This window comes from Alligator mississippiensis, chromosome 4 (genome assembly GCF_030867095.1).
Source record: "Alligator mississippiensis isolate rAllMis1 chromosome 4, rAllMis1, whole genome shotgun sequence".
Lineage (NCBI taxonomy): Eukaryota > Metazoa > Chordata > Crocodylia > Alligatoridae > Alligator > Alligator mississippiensis.
In genome coordinates, this window is record NC_081827.1 from 212,489,761 (window position 1) to 212,516,079 (window position 26,319).

Sequence of the window (26,319 nt, forward strand, 5' to 3'; positions counted from 1 at the left end):
GGGTGGGGTGGTAGAAATTGAGTTCTACTTTGGAGGATATCAGTGCTAAAGAACAGACTGTAAAGATGGCTCTGAAAGCCAGCAAGCCATACAACCTCAACAAAAGCATCAGCTTTTTTGCCATTCCCCCCCCCCAAATATGCCTGTTTAACTTCCATTGAAATGGAGAGAAGAAAATGCCAATTTTCCTATAGCATATATAATACCTGTTAATAGTGTATAGTGCATGATATTCAAAGTGAAACTGGTATGGAGTATTTTCAATATATATTTTCAATATTTTCAGTTACTGAATTTTCTTACCTATAAGATTACATTGTACCTATGCAATTTGAAACGAAAATTTGAACTCCCACCAAGCCCAAAAGGTTAGGATTTAATACCAGACAATAAGCCTGTACTAAGCAGTAAAATAAGTGTCAAAATAGGCTTTATTAACATACAAAAAAAAAGAGTAAGGAAAATTGCCATTGTAATAAAAACATTTGTTTTCTTCTACAAATAAGCAATACAAGGTATAAAACATACAAATATTTTTCAGCTCCTTAAAAATGAATAAGCTGATGCAGAGGACAGACTCTTCTGAAACAAACTATTTTGGTAATATCCTTTAGTCTCTTACCAAAGACTTGGGTTATAATTTGCATGTACATTATTGATCTTTTTTTTTTTTTTACTACACAATCTTATATTCAATTCTCTTAGTTGTATGTAGTAAGAAAATTATACATAGTTGTTATATATTCAATTTGGTTTGGCTCAAGTTACCATTTTCGTATAAAGTTTGCTGTCTATTCAGTTATTCAAAATTGAAATGATCTTTAAAAATCTAATCTTGCACTGCTTATGCTTCTATTGGCTTTCCACTCAGAGCAGTGAAATTAATGGTCTGTTACTTTTGTTCAGTTTAATTTATCCAGGTATAAAATACTGTCCTCTTTCTAGAGCTGCAGAACAGATCTGTCAGTAATCATCCTGTTTTCATTGAAGTTAAATTAAATTCTTCTCTTTCTAGTAGATTTTGTAACTTTTTGTGTTTTTGTTATATGAACCCAAAGTTGGGGCCTAAGCTATGTGACGCATCCTTTTAAAAAGGTCTTTAAACATCCAGCTCCCAAAGAAAGAAGTTGGAGTCTTAATTCCCATTGCAACTGTTTCTTTTAAATTCCATGTTGCTATAGATTTTAATCTTACTTTTGCATATAACATTGTACTAAGGTAACTCAGCTTCTTTATTTGCCACATTTTTCCTCCAGAACAAAAATATGTGAAATTAATGTATGTGATTTAAGATTTTTTAAATCTTAGAATGTCTTAAACTGTTCTTAGAAATATCCTAGTATCATTTGGTCCTTAGGTAATAAGGCGAGACTGTGTTTTTAAAATTGGAGTTGCTTGATTATAAGTAAGTTACTCAATAAGTGCTAAGCTAACCTGCTCAATATACAGTATAATATAGCCTATAACTCATAATTAGGATGGGGGATTTTTTCATTGCCTTTTAGGAATTATATCCCTTAAATTCAAGGACTGAGGGAAAAACTTTGAAGCAGCTGTATTTGAAGACATTTTCTGCTATCAGTTTCAAGAATGTTTCATAGAAAGGGGGGAAAAAGTCATATAATTAATACACAGTTAGCAATAGAAAAATAAAGGGCATAATGATTAATATGACTTAAGGCACTGTTAACAGAATATAAAACTTTTTACCAATGTGCTGCTTGTTCTAGTTCAGGTCAAATCAGAACTGTTATAAAAAGTAACAGTTACTGTGTTATATACCATTTGATAAGAGTTATTCCCATCCCATTCCTGGACAGGTGATTGTCACACACACAGTTACTGAGAGCCTCAGCAGTATGCCACAGAGCAAATGGGCATAAAAAATGAAATGTACTTATTTCTACAGGTGGTTGAGACATAATGGCAAGGCAATATATGGACATTTTAACTGATGCTTCTTGTGTTGTATTTGTTCTATGGATGAGCTGAACAATACCACCTCAGAGCCATTAATATTGCACCACAGCAAGCACAACCCCCATTCCAACCAAACTTTTAAAGAGTCTTAACCAGGTTATCAGGTACTCACTGATTCAACAATTCAAAATATACACACAGCAGTTTGAGCAGATTATGAAAAAGATCACAAGGAAAGATTGTGCAGTTAAGTACTTTGTGCAACATGTAGTGATCCTGCCTTTTTAATGTGTAACTTGCACAGTTCTAGTAGGGACATGTAAACTGGTCACAGTTAACTTTGACACCAAGTGTTTTTTCCTCATCTTAGCAAACACTGACATACTCTAAGGTCCCTTTTCATCTTAAAGTAAAGTTTTTCAAGGTCTCTTTCTTAATGAATCCAGATAATTTTGTGGAAGTCTTTAACATGTCTAGCATACACTTTAAAAACATCCATTCTAAAGAGCAGCACTGGAGGTTTAATACAGAATGGGAAAGTATTTCCCCTTCGTACAGTGGAGTTCTACATTCAAACATGTACAACAGGCGTGTTTAAACTATTCTGGTCCCAGTTTGCAAACTAGGTGGGTCACAGGGGGCTAGTCTGCGGGCCAAGCCTGGAACATGGAGCCATGCCATCTCTTCTGCAGAGCTGCCTACAGGGCCAGAAATTTGGTGGCAGTGCCATTGATTGCTTTGGCTCCTAGAGCTGCAACTGCCACTGTTCCTCCCACCAAATTTCAAGCCCTGTGGGATGCCCTGTAAGCCAGTGGACAAGGCTCCATGGACCAGATCTGGTCTTTGGGCCATATCTTTGACACCTCTGGTGTAGGAGATGCTCAGCTCCTAAACATATGTATTTTGTAAAAGAAAACATCAGCATACCAGCAATATATGGTAACCAGTTATCCACACATGAAGTTTAACCTATTTCAAACACAGATCATTGAAAGATGTAGCCTTTAATTGCCAGATGGAACTGCAAAGAAGTTTTAATAAGAATTAATATAATAGCTTTCTTGTACTGTAGTTACCAAATGATTAAATGTTGTTACAACCCCAAGATCAGGACCTGCCATAATTTGTCTCAGCAGAGGCCCAAAATAATAACTAACCAAAATTGTTTATATTAATCTAATACTTTGAGTTAGGAAGATTAAATATTTGAAGGATCCTAATGTGTTTGAATGTTTGCAAGAAGCTGAAAAATAAATCAAAATGAAAAACAGTCATCAGAGAAACAAAGTGGTGTAGTGTCTAAAAACCCTTTGCAACATGAATAGTGGTAAATATGGAGTAATTATGGCATACTAATACAACATTCTGCTTTTTATCATGACCCTTTTGTAATGGTTAAAAAGGCTAATCACTTTAGACTTGCAATCAATTAAAGGCATCCACTATAATTATATTGTGTATAATAATATTTTCCATTCTTCTAGCTGTATTTATTTTTGTATTCACAAGAAAATCTAGGTAAGAATAATGTGTGTTAATGTTCTGATTACTAGAAGGAGCTACATAGAAGTGCAAAGTGCCTTTACAAACAAATGAATTACCTAAGATAAGCAATATTTACATCTTCAGTTTCTGAACAAGGTTTGTCTTAAAGACTAACTGTATGTCTATACTGAAGGCACATAAATGGCTGGAAAGTATTATACAAGTACCTGAACACACTTTAAAGTAGCTATCTCAGTTGGCCTAACCACATCAACGAGAAGTTCAATACAGACTCGTTTACTCTGCTCCTTGGCAGAGAAAGTCCAAGGTAAACTTGCTGTTTAAAGCTAGCTCAGTATCTCTGCACTATGCTACTTTATATGAGTGCACTCTAGAATAAATGGAGTCAGTGGCAGAGCTGGAAATAGAAGCCCATCACCTGACTTCTAGTGTGGTGTTTGAACGACTGGATGTTGTACTTCTCTCCTTATCTTCCTCTTCCAAGCAAAGAAGGGCGTTAAAAGATTATGTTATTACCTACAATCCATAAGGAGTGTTTAGCTCCTCTGATGAAGGAAGGATAAAATTAGATTACCTGATATATCATTTCTATAATCCTATGCAGTGAAAAAAAAATGCATATACATAACCTTCACAACAGATCCAGTCTTATCCTGGATATCTACTTGTAATTGCCCTAGTCTTCAGTAAGAAGCAGGTATATTCAAGAATAGATAGACACTGTTCCTAACTTTTTGGTCAATGGTTTAAATGTTGATGAATAGCCTAAATTAGGAGTCAGTAACATACAGCCCACAGACTCGATCCAGCCCAGGGAGCTGGAGGGTTAGCTTGTGCCCAGGCCTGTGCCTGCACAGGGCCTGGGTAGCAAGGAGCTGTGCCAGGCTGGGAAGCTTCCAACTGTGCCTGTGATGCTGATGCTTTTCCCAGTCCTCCTGGCTGTGGTCCAGTATTGGTCAGGTGGTTTTGGTGGTACATCAGCCATGAGAGATTTTGCCTCCTGCTGTGCTGGGGCCAGGTAGCGGGCAGCTGCATCCATGCCACTGCTGCTTCTCCCATCCTCCTGCCTCCTGACTGTAGCACAGTGCAGCTTCTAGCTGAGGGGGAGCTGCATGGAGACTGGGCACTTGCCAACTACACTCAATCCTGCTACTGCCATTTCTCCCCCAGACCCAGCTACAGCTTGGGCAGTTTCCAGCCAGTGGGGAGCTACTCTGGGGCTGGGCTGCTTCCAGTTGTGCTGGTGCTGCAGCCAGGGCAGGGACAGGAAGAGGAGAAGCAGCAGCAGCACAGACATATTTTGCAGATGCCTGTTCTTGACATAGCTTCCCACTGCCCATGTCACAGCCAGGAAGTGGGGGGCTAGGAGAAGCAGTGGTGGCATGGGCACAGTTCCCATCTGTCTGTCCCTGGCATGGGTACAGGGAAACCCCTCTGTCACTGCTGAGGACCAGAGCCAGATTGTTCTGACCTGCAGTTTACAAAAGGTTGGCTGCCCCTGGTCTAAACGGAAAGCTGATCTAAAGCAAACTAGTTTCAATAATCCAGAAGTAAAATATCTGCTTAACATATTTTATCTAAATTCAGCCTTTTGGGACAGAAGTTTTTATAGTGTAATTCTGCAAAGTGCTCAGTGACCTCTACTCCCATGGATTTCAGTGCTAATCAAGGGTACTCCATCATCAGGCCCTTAAAACAGGTGAAACACTGTCTGTATAGTCATTACATGCTAACAGCCAAATTCTGTCCTTTGGAATGCAGGTACAACTCTCATTCTTCACCATTCAGAGTATATATAGGTCAGCACAGAACTTGGGCTCAATCACAACAACTTTTCTAAGAAACTAATGAACTGTATGTACATTAAGTAAATTAAGATTTGGGATAAAAGTGATTATTTTTCCTTCATATCCTTTTTTTAAAAACTCAGTCCCTATTCCAAGCACTCTAAATCTTTTCTTTTCAAAGCACAGAACTCAACATTTTTTTTTAAATTCCTGTCCTCATTTTTGTAACAAAGTTATATAACAAGGAACAGCCTAACAAACACAAGTCTTACTGGAATTTGAAGACCTTTTCATCTCATATAAGTGTTCAGAAAAGCAGAACAGCACTGAGAAAGATTTTTTTAAAATAACCACTTTATATCCTTATGTAGTTAAAAGCTAGATAAGATCAGCTTTTTAAAATCAATGTAAGATTACAGTTGTTCTATATACTTTCTTTACATGGTTGACCGCTGCCCTGTCTCATCAAGTTTGAGGTTGCGCTTTCTTGCTGCTGCTTCACTGTTGAACTCCACATCCGCTTTCTCTGCCTTACTGCAATCGGTCATAGCTGAATCTTCTGTGCCTCCATTGGGCTGCTGAAGTTTAGAATTCTGTTCTGGTGGGCGCTTCCACTGGGGTCTGGTTGCCATCCACAAAACAAGAGCACCAAAGATTAGAATCAAAAGACCAAGAATGTTGACAAAAATTCCCTCTGGTGGAGATGCTTTGTAGTTTTTCCTTTGTGAGGAGAGAAGAAAGAAAAGAATTGTTTCAGGTACAATACTGACCATAAAATTGTCCCAAAAGAGATTATTATGCATGTTATTAAAAGAAAATGAATTAATTAATTCCAAATTGCATTGTTCTAAACAAATTTAGGATATTTTTTCAGTTAATGAATTAATGAACAAGTAGAAAAATGAAATGAGGATACTTACAGAGCAAATAAAAGCTTCTCAGTAAATCCCATGAAGGCAGTTGCAATCACTGTTACAAAGATGAGGAGACCAGAATAAATATGTATTGGCATGAGAGATGCTCGAAGAGAAACTGGAGCAAAGGGCAGCAGAAAGACAGCAAAACCTAAAACAAGCTAGATAAAGAAAACAAAGTCACTCCTAAAGTTATGAAAGAAAATTACACTTTTCAATGAGAAAGCCATACACAAAAGATTCATTTTTTAAGTTTCTTAGGCCCAAACATACTGGGACTAGAAATATATTTACCTTTGATGCCCCAAATATATTACTTTTTGCTAATACCTGGGAAAAAGACCATGAAATGGATTAAAAATATACCAGTCTAGCATTATTGCCCAAATTGAGTAGAAATGGTGAAAAGTAACCCAACCACACAGTATAACAGCACATTCTGAATATTCTGTAGCACGATTAATACAATCAAGGAGTAAAATAATGATTATTAATTTAACAGCAGCCCCTTTAATTTTGATTTTCCTCTCTCTTCCAGTCATAAATTTGTAATTTAATTATAGATCAGAAGGGAATATTAGATCAACTAGTTTAGCCTCCTGTATAAAACAGCCCCTAGAACTCTACCCAGCTAACCTGTAGTGAGCCAGTACCATGTATTCTATTAAAGCATACCTTCCAAGGATGCTAGTCTTGATTGAATGCATTAATAAACAGAGAATCCACTTTGCTGGGTGGTTTATTCCAGTGATTAATCACTCCTACTGTTAAATTAGAAATAAGGCAGATATTTTTAAGTTTCTCCCACTTTAACTTCCAGCAGTTGGTTCTTGTCATGCCTTTCCTTGCTAGATTAAAGAGCCTGGTATTTTCTCCCTGTGAAGGCACTTACATACCATAATCAAGTCACCTCTTCATCCACTTTTTAATCAACTCAACAGATTGACCTCTTAAGTGTCTCACTGCAAGGTATTTTTCCAGCTCTGAAACAATTTCTCTGGCCCTTCTCTACACCCTCTCCAATTAGTTAACATTCTTTTAAAAATGTAGACAAACTGGATGCAGTATTCCTGTATCAGTCTCACCAAAGCTGCATAGAGGCAAAATTGCCTCCTTTCTCTCACTCTCCCATTTATATGTTCAAGGATTATATTAGTCTATAGTAGCACATGGGGGAGGCCCTATTAAACTACTTGTTTGCTGTAGCCCCTGAGTCCTTTTGAAAGTTTTCTAAGATATTCCCCTATTTTACAGGTATGGCATGTACCCCTTGTTCCTACGTGCATGACTGCAGCTTCCTCTTAATACACATTTTGTTTGAATGGGCCCAACTTACAGTACCAAAACTGTACGAACAAGAGCATCTCACAGGTGCACTATTGTATCAGCATTCCTTAAGAATTTTATTTAAAAAATACAAGCTGTTCAGACATTCTTTTAAAGATTAATATTAGCAAACAACATTACGATAAAGTAAACTTTCTTCTTTAGAATTAATGCTTAAAGAAATGCCAAACTGCTGGCAGTGGCTGAATGTCTTGCCTATTAAGAACAATAATACTTTATAATTTGAAAGCCTTTTCCATATGAGGGTTTCAAATTGCTTTACAAACATTAGGTGACTTAAGACTTACAATAACCCTTTTAGGAAAGTAATATTATCCCAGTTTTATAGAGGGAAGCAAGTCACTGAGACGTTAAGTACTTACTTATGTTCACATTGGCAAAACCTGACTCCCAATTTTGTGCTTTACTTAAACAACTATACTCCCCATCCAGTGCCTGCCCTGAATAGTTTCCAAAGGAGAAAGTCGCATCTCCTGCCTTGTTCTAATGATTCTCTGTGTGACTTTGGGCAGTGGAAGACAATCACATGGTAAAGGGAATGAACTGAAACACAGAAGATATGGGTTCAGTGTTTGATTGCATGTGTGACCTCAGGCATGTCATTTAGGGTAACATTTTTAAAAGCACCTATTTTGGAATTTAAAAAAAAAAGTTACTCTTCTCTTTCTGTCTGCATTCCATCTTTTAAATAATATTAATAATATTACTTTTGGTCATAGAGCATGGTAAGAATAAATCTATATCTTTTTCCTAAATACATATTCAAGTATTCTGGCACTGGGAATCAGAAGTATCTTCTGAGAAAGACAAAATCTGAGAATTCTTTATGTCAGTTTTTACATAGATCGGCCCGTGAGATGTGGATATTTTTAACATACTACAGGCTTTCCTAAAAAACCTCAAAATACTTCATATTGGTATTAGACTTTAGATAACTCAGAACTAGCAGTTAAGATTCTGAAGCAAGGAATGATGGCTCTTAATAAAGTGTCAGCACAGGACCTCTAAAATAACTAGGGTCAAAGGATTAATGCAATTTATCTGAAGAAAAACTCTCAAAAATGTCTTTCATGAAGGAACAAGTTAGATTTTTCAAAGGCATAATAATAATAATCCTAGACCAAAAAGGACTGGTATGAGGTGCCGCTACTTTTAATGTCTTAGTTTGTGGCATGCTTCTGAACGAACTCTGTGTATTTAAAATTAAGATAAGAGATTTTTTTTCTGTTGTTCTGTTAACTGATGTGCTTTATTTTTCACCAGTGCTTCTATAGCCTTTAGTTATTACAAGAGGCACAATTTTTTTGGGGGGGGCGATATCTTTTATAGGATTAACTATATAATTGGGAGGCATGTTAGACAAGCTTTTAGGCACAAAATGTCCTTCTTCAGGACCTGTCTCTCTCATATTTCCTAGACCATCATGGTTACAACATCACCCTTTAGTTTCCATGGTTTCTATTTCAGTATGTGTTGCAATTAGGAACACTGTTTATTTTATTTTCTGTTTGCATGAATCAGAGTACTTTGTAAACAAAGACATCATTAGCGTTCTAAAACTAAAGGTGTGTCTCCTTTCAGGGCTCCAGTGTGAATGTATGTATTTGAAGACCAAAAGGATAATTAGGGGAGGGAATACAACACTTTGAAGGATAGCACTGAGATTCAGAGACTCAGATAAACTGGAGAACTGGGCTATCAACAACAAAATGAAATTCAACACAGATAAACAAAGTGCTGCACAGAGGGAAGGAAAAAAACAACAACAAATGTACAAATGCAGAATAGGTTTGTCAGTAACACAGACAAAAAGGAACTGGGTTTAATGACAGGCCATAAACTCAACATATGCCAGCAATGTAATGTTAATAAATAATATGTGCTATTTTGAGTTACATTAATAGATGCATTCTATGCAAGACGCATGAAGTGACAGTACCATTCGAGCCAGTGTGGATGGCACAAGCCACACACATTTTAAATCTGGTCTTGTTGAGGTACAGAACTACTTTTGATTTAGTTTATAGCTGGGCCTTGTTTTTGTATTTTGATCAAATTTAATGCAACTTCCTAAACCTGTGCAGAGCCCCACTAAAGTGAGTAGGAGTTAACAGAAGTGCAAGAGTTCACTTAAATAAAAAAACATGGCTTTGGACCAAGGGTGATTAAAAGAGTGGAGATAAATTTAACTAATTTTTACATTGTGCAATTTCTAGTTCTGTCTCAGTTTTTGAACCGATTCCAAGTCCCTGCAGTTCTAACTTCCTTTTTTAATATCTGGGAATTATGCCATCTTCCTCACTTCCCATTCTCATGTTTCTCATCTCCTTCTGTTGTTCTTTCCTCCTTGACTTTTTTTATTTGGTTTCTCTAGAACAGCAGGGATATAAAGCAGAAATTCTTAAAGATAAGGATAGTGTCAGGAGATAAATGGGCTGCCATTTTAACAGAGTGTCTTAAATAAGAAAATGGCTAGAACTTTAAAAATGATAAGCTGTAAAATCTAGATAAAGGCAGATGAAGATTGAAATGTTTATTAGACATAATGAATAATGCTTAAAAAAATTACTGAAAAAGAATATTTCTGCAGATAATTCTAGTAATTAAGTGATAGATAGAATGAAAAAGTACTGCCAGAAATATTTACCAAGATTAAAACAGTTTTTAAAAGAGCTAAAAGGACTGATGAAACAAGTCTTCAGTTATACAAAATTCACTCAGAACAACAACAACAAAAATAATCAAGAGGAAAAATTAGACCATTTCCTTGTATCATTGGTTTGATAACCACCAGTTTGGCTGGAGTAATTCCTAATTAAGTGGCACAAATAACTGTTAAAGAGTACAAGACAGGGAAATTCTATGTTAAAAGCTGCAATAGCATATTGAGTAATTTACTTCTGATCCAAAACATTTTATGTCAAAGTTTCAATCAATATCAAATACTGTTCAGCTATTAAAACTAAACATTTAGTTGAAAACAATAAACTAGGAGTTAACGGAGTCATCCTAGTGTTACGTTTCAATGCAGAGGATAAAAGGAAAAGCATAAAAAACCAGATCACAAACTATAAGAAATCATAATCTATAAATAAGATACATGATTCTGCTGTAATAAGGGCTACTGATGTGGTTCTTGCATAATATAGGTTAAGTATAGACATTCAAAAAGCCCCTGGCAGAAGTGCTAACTGTCACACTTTACTTAAAGTGCTATTAAGTCAGAGAGAGTGAACCAAACAGACATTCACAGTTTGGTGGGGGAGGGCTTTGTAGCTGACTGCCCTGGCTGAGGCCATCAGGTGGGGGCAGCTCCCATACGACTCCCACGAGGCTGCAGGAACTGCCCCTCTTCCCAGCCCAAGACTCCCAAGACTCCAGTCAGCAAGCTCTGGGGGGGGGGGGGGGGGGGGCGGGCTTGCCTGAGCCTCCTGAAAACAGCAGCCAGGACCTGCAGCCCAAGGTTGCCTGGCTTGGCTTTTCAGCACACCAAGGACTGTGATGGGGAGGGGGTTAAACAGAGCTTCTGCTGTGCAGCTCCCTCTCCCAAGCTTGTAGGCTTGAGTCTTGGTGGGAGCTGGGGTGGGTTTATACAGCAGAGAGACTCCTTTTGCACCCCTCCCAGCCATAGTTACCAATGGCGTGAAAAGTGGTGCAGTCAGGAGCTCCTGGCTGCAGCAGGGGGAACAGAGCCGCTGCTGCATGGACCTGGCCTGGCCTCCATGAAGACCTAAGCCCACAAGCTTGGGGGTGGGAATCCACACAGCAAGGGGGCTCTGATCTCCCACCTCCCCACCACAGTTCCAGCAACCAGCATTGCAGAACTTCAGCTCCTGGAGGAACAGAGCCACTCTGCCATGCAGATCCTCCCAAGCTTGGGGACGCAGGTCTTGATGGGGGCGGGGCCACATTCATGCAACCGAGGCTCCATTCCCCCACCCACCCCTCTGCCCAGCTACACAGGGAGGAGACCGAGCCTCTTCTGTCTCCTTTATGACAGCCCAGGGTCAGGGCTGGGCCAGTGCTTGCCTGAAGCAGATGAACACAGGCTGTGGGGATCCTGGGATGCTGGGGGAATGCAACCTAACTTGACTGGCAATGGATGTGGTATAGACTCTAACTTAAAGTGCATTAGTCCAATACCACATCCATCAAATGTAAACTTACAGAGTAGGATCTGCCATTTTTAAAATGCTTTGAAGTGTCTGCTCCGTTACAGCTCTAAAGCACTTTCTGTATGCTTAATGTATGATAAGCATAATGTCTGTTCCTAGCCATGAGCCTTCAGTGGTGTGACTAGGGTGAGGCAACCAAGGCAATGATCCCAGGGGCCAATTTGGGGGAAAGTGTGAAAAAATGGCTGCTGCTGGCAGCCACATAATTGCAATTGTGCCAATGGTACAGCAGCAACTGGAAGTCACTGCTGCCCCTGTATCCTAGTGAAACAATTGGGAACCTATGCTGCAATAAGCATTAGCTAAATTTCTGCAACAAGTTGGTTTCCCATGTCCATTGCTGATTAATACTCTAATCCAGTGATAAGAATAGGAGTCTAGAAATCCTAAATTTTTGTTTCTATCATTATCTCTACTTGCTGCATTGCCAAATTACTTCAGTCTTCATACCTCAGCTTACACATAAGAGGGTAAGACCAGTTTACACATACAGGTTAAGACCAATAGGATCACATATCACATGCCATTACATTTCACCTAGATATCTCACCTAGAATTAATAATTTCAGCCCTCAAGAGACTAAACCATTGTACAGGCAGTCCTTGACTTGCAATGTTTTGAATTACAACGTTTGGCACTTACAACGTTTATAAATTGACACCGTTTCGACTTTATGACATCAGTTTTGACTTTACAATGATTGATCCGATGCGACGTCACACTAGTGAACAAGTTTGCTGCGTCACTCATCTCCCTGGAGAACATCTGTCCAAACTTCCTTGGACACTTTTTTTAAGAAAGCAGACAAGACTCCAGAAAAACCTGCAGCCAAGACTCCTGAGAAGACTCCAGCCAAGAACCCTTCAAAAAGTCCAGCAAAGTCTCCTCAAAGAAGTCCTTCCAAATCAATATGATTGCTATTTACAATATAAATATATTAATGTAGCTATATTACTCATCTATAATTGATTGAGTACAAAATTCTGGGTTATTTTTGGTGAAAATAGGGTATCAGGCCTTGATTCAGGAACCAATCCCCCATTTGTAACATCGTTTCTTATGAGAAAATTGGTTCCGAGTTACAACGTTTCAACTTAAGACGCTGTTTTCAGGAACCAATTGTGTTGCAAGTCTGAGGACTGCCTGTACACCAAAAGCAAAGAATAGGAGAGACCTATGTACACCGATTCCCTCTGCAGTGGCCATGGGCATTGTGGAAGATCCCATATTTTTCCCACATTTTTCAGGGGTTTGTTGGTCACTGGTTAGGGCCGGGATTAATATCCTCCCTTCTTACCTCCACTCATGAATGCTACTGGTTTCGGGGGGGGGTTGGGGGGGGTCCCCACTTTTTTTCTGAGGTCCTGGGAATAGCGGCTACAGCTAAGGCTAGTGTTTTTTTTGTCTGAGGTGGGATTCTGCTGCTGCAATTCCTAGCTAGATGGTGTTGCTCATTTGTTTGTGGTCATACTGACTGCCAAGTCTGGGGTCAGGAAGGAATAGTAGGTCAGACTGGCATGACTTGGGTAGTTTTTGCCTTCTGTAGTGTAGGTAATGGTCCTTTTACTAGGATCTTCTGAGCATACATTTAATTCCCTATTATTGCAGTGGCAAGGCATTAGTGGTGTCATCACCTTCTCGACCTTTATCTGTCAGTTTTCATATCAGGGGCCTGCAGTCAGTTCTCAAGATACTTTTATATATACATTAAAGTACACTTACTTGTATATTATGAAGTATAATAAATATACTACATATATCAAAGCAAATGAACAAAATACTTTTGGATTTACAACATTAATTTTTTTAAAAAGCTGTCAGTGCATGTTTAGTTGTTAGTTCGCAAAAATCCTTATTTCACAATAAGCCTCTCAGCAATTAAAGCAAATTAGTGGATTCTACTGTGCATGGATTATAAAACACATTCTTTAATTTTTATACTCTGTTTATAAATAAAATTAGATTCTGACCTGGAGAGAATAAAGTATAACAGCAGTCAACCCAATCCAGCTGTGCAGACTATACATGTTGGGAATGTTCTTGGCATTGTGGAAATCAAAAACAGCTACAAGAGACACAATTGCAAGAATCATAGCTATGGTATTTAACCCAGCATGGATGAATTTCATCAGGAGTTTGCTGCATTTCCAGGTCCAGGGCAATCTGTACACAATAATGGCTGAGGAAGAAATAAAAAGCATAGTTTAATAAAATATTTTACTGTTCTAGCTGATGTTAATAATCATGCATGATACATATTATTCCAGAATAAATGACAAGCAAAACTGTGAAAAAGTCAACTAGAAAAAAGTTTTCATTTCATCACACTATATATAATCTTACTACCTCCCAAAACTTGATTCAGGCCAAAGTATAAGCTGTGGAGAGAAACTCTTCTTTATCCAAGTAGTTTAATATTTGCATATACAAATTAAGGCCTTACTTTAATAACCTTATCTGTGTAGGATTCTACTGAGCGTAAGGGTCCTCCTTTGCAGATTAGGTGGCAGGAGTAAAGCCTAATTAGTTTATTAATTAATAATCTTTTGGAAAATTTAAGTGCCTGATTTTGATATTCCTACTCTGAATAGCATGTACTTCACAATTATCTGCATAAACAGACCTGTTGATATCCGAGTAAAATGCCAGTCACTGAGTGAATCTACATGAGACACTTTACTACACAGTAGACTAATCCATTGTGCAGTAAAGCATCATTGTCTACTCATGCGTGGCATTTACTGCACAGCAAATTAGTCTACTGTGCAGTTAGCTAGTACCTGTAAATACAGGTATTAGATTAACTGTGCAGTAGCACTCGTGTAGACACTGACCGCAAGTAAATTTGCTCTAGTCAGCCACACCAGCAGGGGGCCACAGGAGATGGGGGAAGAGCTCAGTCCCCAGTCCTGCTGGTGCTCAGCTCCTAGCCCCCCTCAGGAGCTGAAAGCTGATCAGGGCCAGGACAGGAGCTGGGAGCTGAGCAGCGCTGGGACTGAGGAGCAGTCTGCTCCCCCGCTCAGCTGGGGGCTTGCTGGCAACCGTCCTGCTTGTGGGGCAGCTGCTAGTGAGCCCCCTACTGGGTGGGAATTCCTACTCCTGGAGCAGTGGCCAGTGAGACCTATGCCTAGTGGGGAATCCCTGCCCAGCAGGGGGCTGACTGGCTGCAAGTCTCGGCCAGCCCCCTGCTAGGCAGCGAACAAGCCCAGTCCTGGGAACAAGTCCTGGCCAGCCCCCTGCTGGGCAGGGAAGCCCCGCTGGGCACAGACAGGGTTCACCAGCAGCAGCCCCAGGAGTGGGATAGATGCTAGCCAGCCCCCTGCCCAGCAGAAGGCTCGCCGGTAGCTGCCCCAGGAGCGGAACAGCTCCTGGTGAGTGCCTTGCTAGGTGGTGAAGTACTAATGGGCATGGAGCTTTCTGGCATCTGTGTGTCCCAATGAACATGGGGCTGGGAGAGCTCTGCTGTCTCAAGTGGTAGCTATCTCCTGGCCCCATGCACATCAGGAGGGGTCCTGATGTGTATAGGGGTGGGAAACAGCTGCTGCTGCAGCCAGCAGAGTTCTCCTAGCCCTGTGTGCATCAGGACTGGCCCCCATACCCCCTGCCAGCCACTGGGTTAGCACCCCAAGGGAGCCTGGAGCTCCCCTAGCTGCTGCAGGGAGGCAGAGTAGGGCAGGAGCAGCCCTGTATGGGGCAGCTCTGTTGGTAGCAGATTTGCTCCCAACAGGGTGCACATGTAGACATAGATTCATAGATGTTAGGGTCGGAAGGGACCTCAATAGATCATCGAGTCCGACCCCCTGCATAAGCAGAAAAGAATGCTGGGTCTAGATGACCCCAGCTAGATGCTCATCTAACCTCCTCTTGAAGACCCCCAGGGTAGGGGAGAGCACCACCTCCCTTGGGAGCCCGTTCCAGACCCTGGCCACTCTAACTGTGAAGAAGTTCTTCCTAATGTCCAATCTAAATCTGCTCTCTGCTAGCTTGTGGCCATTATTTCTTGTAACCCCCGGGGGCGCCTTGGTGAATAAATACTCACCAATTCCCTTCTGTGCCCCTGTGATGAACTTATGGGCGGCCACAAGGTCGCCTCTCAACCTTCTCTTGCAGAGGCTGAAAAGGTCCAGTTTCTCTAGTCTCTCCTCGTAGGGCTTGGTCTGCAGGCCCTTAACCATATGAGTGGCCCTTCTCTGGACCCTCTCCAGGTTATCCGCATCCCTCTTGAATTGCGGCGCCCAGAATTGCACGCAGTACTCCAACTGCGGTCTGACCAGCGCCCGATAGAGGGGAAGTATCACCTCCTTGGACCTATTTGTCATGCATCTGCTGATGCATGATAAAGTGCCATTGGCTTTTTTGATGGCTTCGTCACACTGCCGACTCATGTTCATCTTGGAGTCCACTAGGACTCCAAGATCCCTTTCTACTTCTGTGCCACCCAGCAGGTCATTTCCTAGGCTGTAGGTGTGCTGGACATTCTTCCTCCCTAGGTGCAGCACTTTGCATTTCTCCTTGTTGAACTGCATTCTGTTGTTTTCTGCCCACTTGTCCAACCTGTCCAGATCTGCTTGCAGCTGTTCCCTGCCCTCCGGCGTGTCTACGTCTCCCCATAGCTTTGTGTCATCTGCAAACTTGGACAGAGTACATTTGACTCCCTCGTCCAAGTCACTGATGAAGACATTAAAGAGTATCGGTCCACAGACCGAGCCCTGCGGGACCCCACTGCCCACACCCTTCCAGGTTGAAACTGACCCATCCACCACGACTCTCTGGGTGCGACCCTCCAGCCAATTCGCCACCCACCGGACAAGTCACAGCCTCTTAACTTGTTCACCAGTATGGGGTGGGATACCGTATCGAAGGCCTTCCTAAAGTCTAAGTATACGACATCCACCCCTCCTCCTGTGTCCAGGAGTTTCGTAACCTGGTCATAAAAAGAAACTAGATTGGTCAGGCACGATCTGCCTGCCGTGAACCCGTGCTGATTTCCCCTCAGCATAATTTGTCCTGCCGGGCTCTCGCAAATGTGAGCCTTGATAATTTTTTCAAAGACTTTGCCAAGGAAAGTGGTCTTGGGGAAGACTTACTGTGCATTATTTTACTGCCCAGTAAGCCTATATTGCATTAATAGCATATGTAGATGTGCCCACTGAGTGTAAGGGAATAAAACTCTGGCTTTTAGAAACTAAAGGGTTCATTGATTTGAACTGTACATACTTAATCTTAGATCAACTTTTTTTTGCATATACATAATGCTGTAAAATGCTAACAAATTATATAGTTGTCTAAATGTAAAAGCATTCCTTTCCCATCAGATACTAATTTTTAATTGCCACGCACCCTCCCAACAAAATTGGTTGAATGGAATGGATAATCACTCCAATTACAATGCAAGTGTGTAGATATGATGTATTTTGAGTACTAGTCATGTCTTCTGGCACTGACCCCTTTTACATACAGCTGTCAGCTCTCAACTCATAGTAAATATAAAAAGGACAGGCTGCATCCATCAAATGGAATAGCTTTATCTTAAATGGTCACCAAGAAAAATAAATATTCTGATTATGGGATATTTCCTCTCCAGGAAATAGAGAGAGACAGAAGACAAGATCATCTAAAATGTATTGTTTTAACACAAAATACATCGACAAAATATTCAGTGGTAAAGATAGTTCCTTCAACACAAAGCAACAGTTTCCTAAATAATGACTTAACTGATAAAGCCCTTATTACATATTTCTGGCTACAAACTGGCATCCAGATACGGTTAGATAAAAGTAACTAGCAATACATGAAGCATATTAAAGCAAGAGAATTACAGGATTCCTAGTTCTAAGTAATGTTCCTACTTTGAGCAAGTATGAATATATTACTATGTATATATCAAAGCAAAAAAAATGTATACTTCTCAAGTAACGTAAGGGTAAAACTTATGCTTGGTAAAAGAAACTTCATTTATGCTCTTTCTCCACTATTACTCTGTAGCCTTACCATTCTTAAGGAAATATTTCATGAAATAAATAATAAAGGAAATATTTACTAATATTTATATCAGAGTGACTAATAATGAATGACAAATTAATTTTAGTCATATTTATGCACAAGGGCTTTCACCTGGATGCAATGCATGCCAAAAATCATAGTATTTCACTAAAAAAAATTGACAAAGAAAACTCTGTTCACAAATGGAATGTCCTGGAACACAAGCAAGTTTTAGATCAAGGGACATTTCTACATATGATGGGAAACACAACATGGGAATGAAAAGCCCTTTTAAAGTAAATGCCATATGCACAGTGAGGTATTTTGCAGCTTTTTGTTAAAAAAAAGGAGAGGTGTACAAAAAAAAGTATAGACGAAGATGGCAGCTTTACTTTTTAAACTGCTTGATAGGAGTCAAACCACATTATGTAGCTATGACTCAGAATATCAATCTTACAAATACTATCCAACAAGACAAAATAAATTACATACTTTTTAACAGTTTAATGTAATCATTCCCAAAGTTTCCTGGAAAAATTGTGTGGGTAATTCTACTCGGAGATGCACAGATTCAGCTATTTTATATATATGTCTGTCTGGGGCCACAGTTTTGGACCCCAATTTACAAACCCCAGACTGATTCATTAAAAAGGTTAGGAGAAATGTAAATATTCCCCAAATTGTAAATATTTTTATTTAAAATGTAATATGGGTAAGAGAGACAGTATTTTAATCCAATTTCAAACCTTCTTAAATATAAAGTTGTCAGATACTGTATCTCACCATGGATCTATCTGTATTAAGCATTTTATTAGTAAGAAATTGCCTATACAGTTCATTAAGTTGACCAGCTGTGGATGATTAAAGAGTTGTGTTTGTTTCTAATTACTTCCAGATAGCATGTGGTCCCAATGCCCTGCACTTTTCTTTGGATATTTCTGTGTGGAGATGCTGAGGCAAAAGCTACTGTGCAAGTATGTTACAGACAATCCACTTTGTTAGGCTCTGCATAATATTTACTTGTTCTTGACAACAAAGTTTTCAAAGCAATTTTTTTTTTTAAGTTGGTATCCTTTAAGCCATGAGACTGTCAAGGTCACTTTGAGTTTAAACTGAAATGAACAATAAATCCCATAACAAGTAGATCACCCCCTCTTTTCCTTTACATTTGTGTAAAGATACACAAAAGATGTAAAAAAGAGGTATAGAAGTAAGATGCACTGTAAGATGCATTCAAACCTAGACCTGCTGTGGCTATGCAAAACAGGGTATTTACAGACATTCAGGGACGTCAGGGGGAGGTTAGACAACAGTAAAAATGACCTCCGGATTTAGTTAGATCCACCCATGATCTTACACTTAGATCCCTAGTTAGGTCAGCCTAAATGCGAACTGTACAGAAGTTCTAGGAAGGTTAGATGCATCCAAAAATGGCCAATCCAGTCTAATGTAACCATACCTCAGAGGTGCACTAAGTCAGATCAGGTACAGATAGACCGATCTAACCCAACTTCTATACACATTCCAAGCACAGGCCTGGAGCTGGGAAAGCCCAGCTACTTACCCTAGCCCTAGGGCAGCACTTTCCCTACCCCAACTGGTACCAGGCTATTTTTAGCCCCTCCCTCCACCCCCAGACAGAACCTCCCTCTCCCTGCTGGCCAGCTAACCCTCACAGAGCCTGCCAAACCCCATGATCCTGCAAGCTACTCCCAGTGCTAGTCTAGTTTTACTGGTATTCGCCAGTGCTGGGAGCCAATTGAAGTAAGTCAGGTGGGAGGGAGGGTTAGGTGGGATTGAGGGGGATGGGTTGTTCGTCTGGAGATGAGGAGGGGTTGGGGGGCTAAAATAACCTCTGATGGGGGGGGAGAGAGCCCCCCTGATCTTGCCAAACACACCCATGAATCCACCAGCCTCCCCACACAGAACTGCCCGCCCTTTTCCCACCCCAATTTACTTCAATCAGGCTCCTAGGACCAGTAGATACTGGTAAAACCACCCCCAGGATCAATTTGCAGGTTCGGAGGCAGTTTGGAAGCATTGGAGGAAATGGCAGGGGGAGGGGGAGGGGGGAACCTAAGGGGTTTTGCTGGACTGGAGAGCCAATCTGATCCAGCCATTCCCTTCCCAATCCCCTGCTGCCCCACCACCCCCATCCCATAGCTCCCCTGCAGATTCTGCTAGCCCTCCCAATCTACCCAAGCCTCCATGCGAACCCCACTAGTCCCTTGATCCCTCAAGTTCTCTCCACAGATATCACCAGACTCCCGATCCACCTATGCCCCTCATTCTTCCTGCCCCTTTCCCTCCCTTGATTTGCCTTAGCTCAGGCTCCCAGCACCTAATTGCGAAGTTAGATGGGGTGGGGGGCATTTTTAACCCAATCTAACCCCCATACTTCTGGCTGTAATGTCTGTATGCAGCCACAGTGGAGTATACATGAGTGAAGTCACTTGGACAGCATGTTATGTTTTTATACATCAGTATCCCTGCTGACAGCCAATAAAATGGCAAGTATAACAGGGACTATACCAACTCTTAATGTTATCAGGTTCTTGCATGTGAATATACAGTACTAGTAATTTAAAGTCTTGTCTGTAGCTGTAAGCAGATTTGTTAGTTCAACATCTGGTTTGACAGCTGAGCTTGACTAGACTTATAGGACAGGGGACCAATTATGAAAAGTCAAAGGAAACTTGTTTCTGGAATGTCAGTCATGTGTTTAGATCATAAGAAAATAGAATATTAACAACAGTAATACTGCATCAGATGTAATAATACCTCAACATTTTATTAGAGTTAAAAATGTCAAATTCCAAAAGTTTGCCACCAAAAAAGAAAAGAAAAGGAAAAAGAAATGAAAAAGATGTTGCTTTGGTTCAACCTATTTTCCATGCTGATGCTCAAATGTTATACAAGGTATCATCATGTTTTAGTAATATGGGATTAATTTAATTTCACCATGTTGTTATAGAAGGAATTACTTTTTATATTAGTCATTTTTATTGCAATGGCAGATCCTTTTAGTGAGACATCAGACCTTCACTGAGCTTAAATTTACTGTACCTAAATGAAAAGATGGTGTCTCCCCTTAAGAGCTGACAATTTAAGTTGTATAGAAAGATTTATTTCACCTTCCCTATTGATGAAATAAAGCTTTCCTATTTATCTGGATCTGCCAGAGTTCCCTTCATAAATTAGAAAGTTACATTTAAAAATGCTTAGAAATTAAGCTAACAAAAACAGACTAAGGAAGGTGTTACTCACCTAGGTGTCATCCCCTTACAAGACTTTCCAAATTGAACTACAAGGGCAAAATTTCCATTCAGTTGTAGACCAGTTGTGGAATATGTACTTTGCATTCAAAGAGTTTAGTAGCTATTCAAAAGTGCTAAGATTCCTTAGTCTCCCCATCTGTATTATCCTAACTTACTGCAATAATCTTTCTATATATGCAAATTAAGTAAAACCATTTGGGTTCAGAAATAGTTTATTATTTATGTTTCTTCTCTGGAGGGCCAATTTTGGACTTAATTTAAAAGCCCAGCTTTGAGACCTCCTAAAGTGTCCTTACTATTATCCATATTGCAAAGGCAAATGAGACTATGAATGGTGAAACATGGATGTACTCCGTTCTGTGAAATTAAGGAAGCCCAACTGAGATTTTGCCCATAATATTCAGATCATCATGGGCCTGTCATCCCTTTGGCTTTCATGAGGTGAAAGGCCCTAAATTATTTTCTATTATGCTCAGATAGTGGTACTAATACCCAACATTGTGATATCTACATAATAAGTTGAAAGGACATAAGAAAAAATAAGAATACATTCTTCCTCCAGTCCCACAAAAGGCCCCCAAGCCAGTCCATCCATTCTGAATAGAGAAACTGCAACTGTGACAGTATTTCTAAATAGTCCTTCGGTAAATTCTGTGACACTCTACAGTAGTACATCTCTATTCCTTCAATCTCTGCTTAAAATCCACTTTATTATCAAAGCCTTCCTAAATAAAAGGAAGGCTTTGGTAATAAAGCCTAGTCTAATAAAAAATGTCCCTGTGCCTTCATGCACAGTGATTTTGTCCCATGTTTTTCCCCTATTTTTGTTGAGGAAAGCATTTGTCATTTGTGCAAGTATTTTGCAAAATACCATGCCTCTGTATAGTCCCCTTTATAATGGTTACTTAATACACAAATACTTGGCTAACATACTGTACACAAACTCACTATCTGACTTTCTTCATCCATATTGCTGTTGTCTTCTGTTTCCCCCACTTTCTGCAGATCAACAATAATAACACTTCTCCTTTTCTCTGTGCTGGTTGTGAGTAACCAACCACATGTGCTCATTCTGAGTTTGTGATTGTTAAGATACCCATTCCAGCCTCATACAGTTAATTTTAACAAGAATTGTAATTGGAGATTCCTTTCTAATAGGATATTAGTTACTTTAAGATTGAACTTACTTTTAAATTATATATACAAAAAGGTGCTATATGTCCTATCACAGGACCCAAAGCTTGCTGCGTCAGTGGGATCTTTTGAGTGATTTTAATGGATTTTGATTATTTCTTACATATTTAAACTTTCATTTAGTTTAATCTCTTCCATTATCTTCTTTTTATTTTTCACCTTTATTTTTCTGTGTTGGCATGTGTTGTTATTTAGAGATTCATTTTAACTTGCATGCTTATTAGAATGGGGCCTTTATTGCGCTATGTTAAATAGTTAACAAACCTCCCATGATTTTTCATCAGTTATGTCAAGGCCTAGATAACTATTCTTAAGAATGTCTTAAAGAACTTTGCTCTGTTTTGAATCTGATACATGTCTTACACTCCTTATATTCCACTTTTAATAATGTGAGAGATTTACTAGTAAGAATGATTTATATGTGCAGTATTCTGTTATTCTTGATATACTACTTCTATGGTAAGTGCATGCGCATGAGCTAATTCTATAGGCTATTACTCTACAGAGAAATTAGTTAGCAAAAAGGATTGTGTCAAGTGAGATGTTAAGTTTGCCACATTTGAATTGTGGCAGGATTGAAAAGACCAATAAACTGGGAACATACACTTTGTCTGGCCAATTATAGACTTAAACTAGTTGAGCAGTGCTGGATTGGTCTTCTGAACTTTTAATATATATTAGTTATTAAAATAACAAATAGCCAGAACCTGTTGTTTGACAATATTAACTCTACAAAATACATATTATCTATACTATATTTTACAGATAATCCTCTTTTACAACTGCTTCCTTCTTTTGAGCTGTGGAGATCAGCATTTACAGATTCTTCTGTGAGGGTTTAATTGCCCCTAATATTGCACTTCATGCAATTTACATTAAAAATACCTTAGAAAACATCACTTAAAAACATAATTTTACTTAAATCACTTATATCAATTCTTTCCCCACCAAAAGAATTAATTTTGTGCATTTTTAAACCATACAAGTCCCTATTATTATTAGATAGCCATCCACCCCATCAGTTTTACTCTAATTCTAATCTAACTGCCTTTACTAGTACAGGAATGTGCATACTTTGAGTAGGTGAGCTTGCTGGGTGAAACTGGAATGCCATTCAACAGCAAACCAAACAAAAGCTTTGGCATTTAGAAATGTCCAAAAATGGTATTATGAGTTCTACCACAAAAATATACTTGTGTACTTAAACACTGCAAGATTCTTGCACAGAAAAGACTGATTCTTCCTTCAGTCTCTAATATGAATTAAACACCGAACAAAAAGCAAGGTCAATGGTAAAAAAAACCTGGGTTTCCATTTGTGTTTTTTTCTTCTACATTATTGTACTATTAAGGCACTGTTAATGGAGAAGTTGGAATCAGCTCCAATTGAACCCAAGAAGACCTTTGCCACTGACTAAAGTGGGAACACACCTTGGAACTGTTCCCTTGTTCTTTTTGTCCATTTCTCCCATTCATTTTATCACAATTTTCATCCAAAATATCAGCAATTTTCTGGTAGGTCAGGGGCCCTTATTTTTTGTACCTTGCTGTCATAAGTGAGATGCAATTACAGGGACATCCATCTTAATCTGGGGATTCTGACTAGGGCCTGCCAATGCTCCTGCTGGGACCAAAGCTGGAGGCTCCCAACTAAAGGGTCTTGCCCCTCTGCTTAGGGTCAGATGGATTGCTACATTTGGGGTCAGGAAGGAATTTTACCCTAGTCAGAATGGGTGGGGGGGAAGAGGTTGCCTTCCTCTGTAGCAGGGGCTTGGACCTCTCCCCAGGATCTCTTGAGCCTGTATTAACAACCTTTTGCAGGGCACTGGCTGCCACGATTCTCCTGCTTTACCTAAGGCAGGTCAGGGTGCTATGTCTTGGGTTGGGCTAGGGGTGGCTGAGTTTAGATTATGGATTGTATAGGACGGCTTGGGTAGGGAGGGGGTCGGCAGGTCCCTTCCAGCCCTACTTCTCCACGAGGACGCCTCACCCGTTGCTTCCCCACCACTTTCTCTGTTGCTTAAAACTTTATAGAAGCAGCGAGCGCGTCTCCGCTCCCAAACGGCATCAAAATACCGCCGAGCAGAAGGCCAAGTCCTCCTTCGCCGCGTCCACCCCGCCGCCAGCATTGGAGGCAATAACATTCAGCTCAGAAAGCCAGTCAGCGAGCCTTGCCCTTCGGACTCGCGCGGAGCAGAGGTCAGCGCGGCCAGGGACGCACTTCGAGGAAGCGCAGGGAAGGCGGCCCGAGTCCGACAGCGACGCAACCGGGAACCGGGGAAGTCCCTCGCCGCCCGGGCTGCTCCACCGCGGGGCCTGGGGCGGCTCCCCTCAGCCCCGGGGGCTCCGGCCAAGGACGGCGCTCTCAGCCCCCGGGCCTCGGGGCGGCCACGGGCGGGGCGGGGCGGGGAGCGGAGTGCCAGGGACGGGACCCGCGGAGGCGCCGGCCGGGCAGCCGGTACGCACCGATCCCCTGGATGAAGACGAAGCCGGTGATGATGAGGACCGGGTGCCAGTTGAACTCGGCCTCGGCGCCGTCCCAGCTGAGCCCCTCGCGGTACTGGAAGACCCAAACGAGGGCGAAGAGCACGGAGAGGAAGCCGAGCAGCAGTGCCGACGCCAACAGCGCCAGGAAGAGCCGGTAGCCCTCCATACTCAGCGCCCCATGCTCCGGCCGGCCAGGGGGCGGGAGGCACGAGCGCTGCCCGCTTCCGCTGCTCCGGCCGGGGGGCGGGGCGCGGGCCAGCCTGGGGCCGCCTCCGCCCTGCCCTGCCCTGCCCGGCGCCCATCACGCACACGAGTCCTGAAGGGCTTTGAGGGGAAGGAGCCCGCCAGCGCCGGGCAGCCTTCCCCCTCGGGCGGGGTTGGGGTTGGGGTGCTGCGCAGCCCGCGGCCATCGGGCTCTGCTCTGGGCTCGGGGAGCCGAGAGGGAGGCAGGAGCGTAGCAGAGGCGCCCCCAAGCTCCGGGAGGGAGGGAGGTTTGGGCACACGCTGCGGGGGAGCGGAGACAAGCGTGTCCGATGGAGACACGACGCGGGGGCAGGCTTGGAAACAATCCCCGCGCTTGGGAGCTGCGCCAGCACGGGGCAGTGTGCTCGGAGAGGCCCGCCTGCCGGGCCTGGATTTCGGTGCTCTTGATCCCCTGCCACGTCCATTCGTTTTCGCGTAGGAAGGAGTAGGAGCCGGGCACTTCCAGAAGTCAGGCCACTGTTCACAAAATCAGTAAGCAGATGTTAGCCAGTGTCTGGGCAGAGGTTCCCAGGCAGATTGTTTGAAGAAGTATTTAGTAATTTCATAGGGAGTTAGGCTTAACATAAAGGGTGACAGATCATTTAGTTTATTTTCAAGTGACTGAGTCATTTCAGAGAGACCAGAAACTGGCTGCAGGGGTGTGCGGTGTGTGAGCTGTATACAAGTTTGGGTTTGGGTTGTATAGATAAAGCCACACAAGGAGGGGAAGAATCCTGCACTCTGGAAAACCTCTACCCTTAGCACAAAGTTTCCTCATCTTAAGCTTTTCTAAGTCAGGAAAATGCATAGATTTTTACTGTGTTGTTTGGAAACGCAGTAAAACAGCACCCTCATAAAAGTCCAGCTAAAACAGGGGTACCAGCCCTGTGTGATAACTGATACAGTATAGCTTGTTTAATTTGGGAACCTTTTTTTCACTGTTAGCTGTGCATCTGCTATGGGGCTTTGTTAATGAAGATGTGTGATGTGCTCTTGAAGTCACTTTTGGAAGAAGCAGACTTGGCTAAGGAACTTAGGCCAGGTCTACAGTACATGGATATATGATACTAGCAAAGCATTCTTAGTGTGGACACAGGTTATGCCAACAAAACTGAGCTTTTGTTGGTATAGCTTATTCCAGCCTTCATCCCCCTCAGCCTAAGCAAAATAAGCTATACTGGGAAATGTATTAATGGATCTGTAACATGGGCTTTTGGTGGCATAGCTATGTCAGTCAGAAATCACACCTCGTTCTGCCCTTAGCAAATTCAGATATGGCAACAAAAGTTCATAGTATAATCCCTGAGATAAAGATTTGTAAACCCATAAGAACTTGTGATACCAAGCAGTGCATTATCTAGATTTTTTTTAAAATTCAGAGGCTCTTGAAGTTTATAAATATACACTGGCTAAATCCTTTATGTTATAGTTCAATAGTCTACCAAAATGGATTCAAATACACTTAACTTTATTTCCAAGAGTACTT

The 26,319-nt window shown here is 41.2% G+C and overlaps 1 protein-coding gene across 2 annotated transcripts; it reads right to left on the bottom strand.

Moving 5' to 3' along the window:
* Positions 1-413: 413 nt before the first annotated feature.
* Positions 414-24,831, bottom strand: LOC102575142 (plasma membrane ascorbate-dependent reductase CYBRD1). 2 transcript variants are annotated; one of them, XM_006265900.4, is made up of 4 exons: positions 24,570-24,831; positions 13,621-13,829; positions 6,134-6,288; positions 414-5,933 (listed from the first exon to the last, which is right to left on the bottom strand). In XM_006265900.4, exons 1-4 carry the CDS (start codon positions 24,754-24,756, stop codon positions 5,651-5,653), a joined length of 834 nt encoding a protein of 277 aa, XP_006265962.1. In that variant the 5' UTR covers positions 24,757-24,831; the 3' UTR covers positions 414-5,650. The 2 variants fall into 2 exon arrangements, with proteins under 2 accessions (XP_006265962.1, XP_019336058.1); XM_019480513.2 differs by lacking the exon at positions 24,570-24,831 and adding an exon at positions 24,094-24,514.
* Between the last annotated feature and the right edge of the window lie 1,488 nt (positions 24,832-26,319).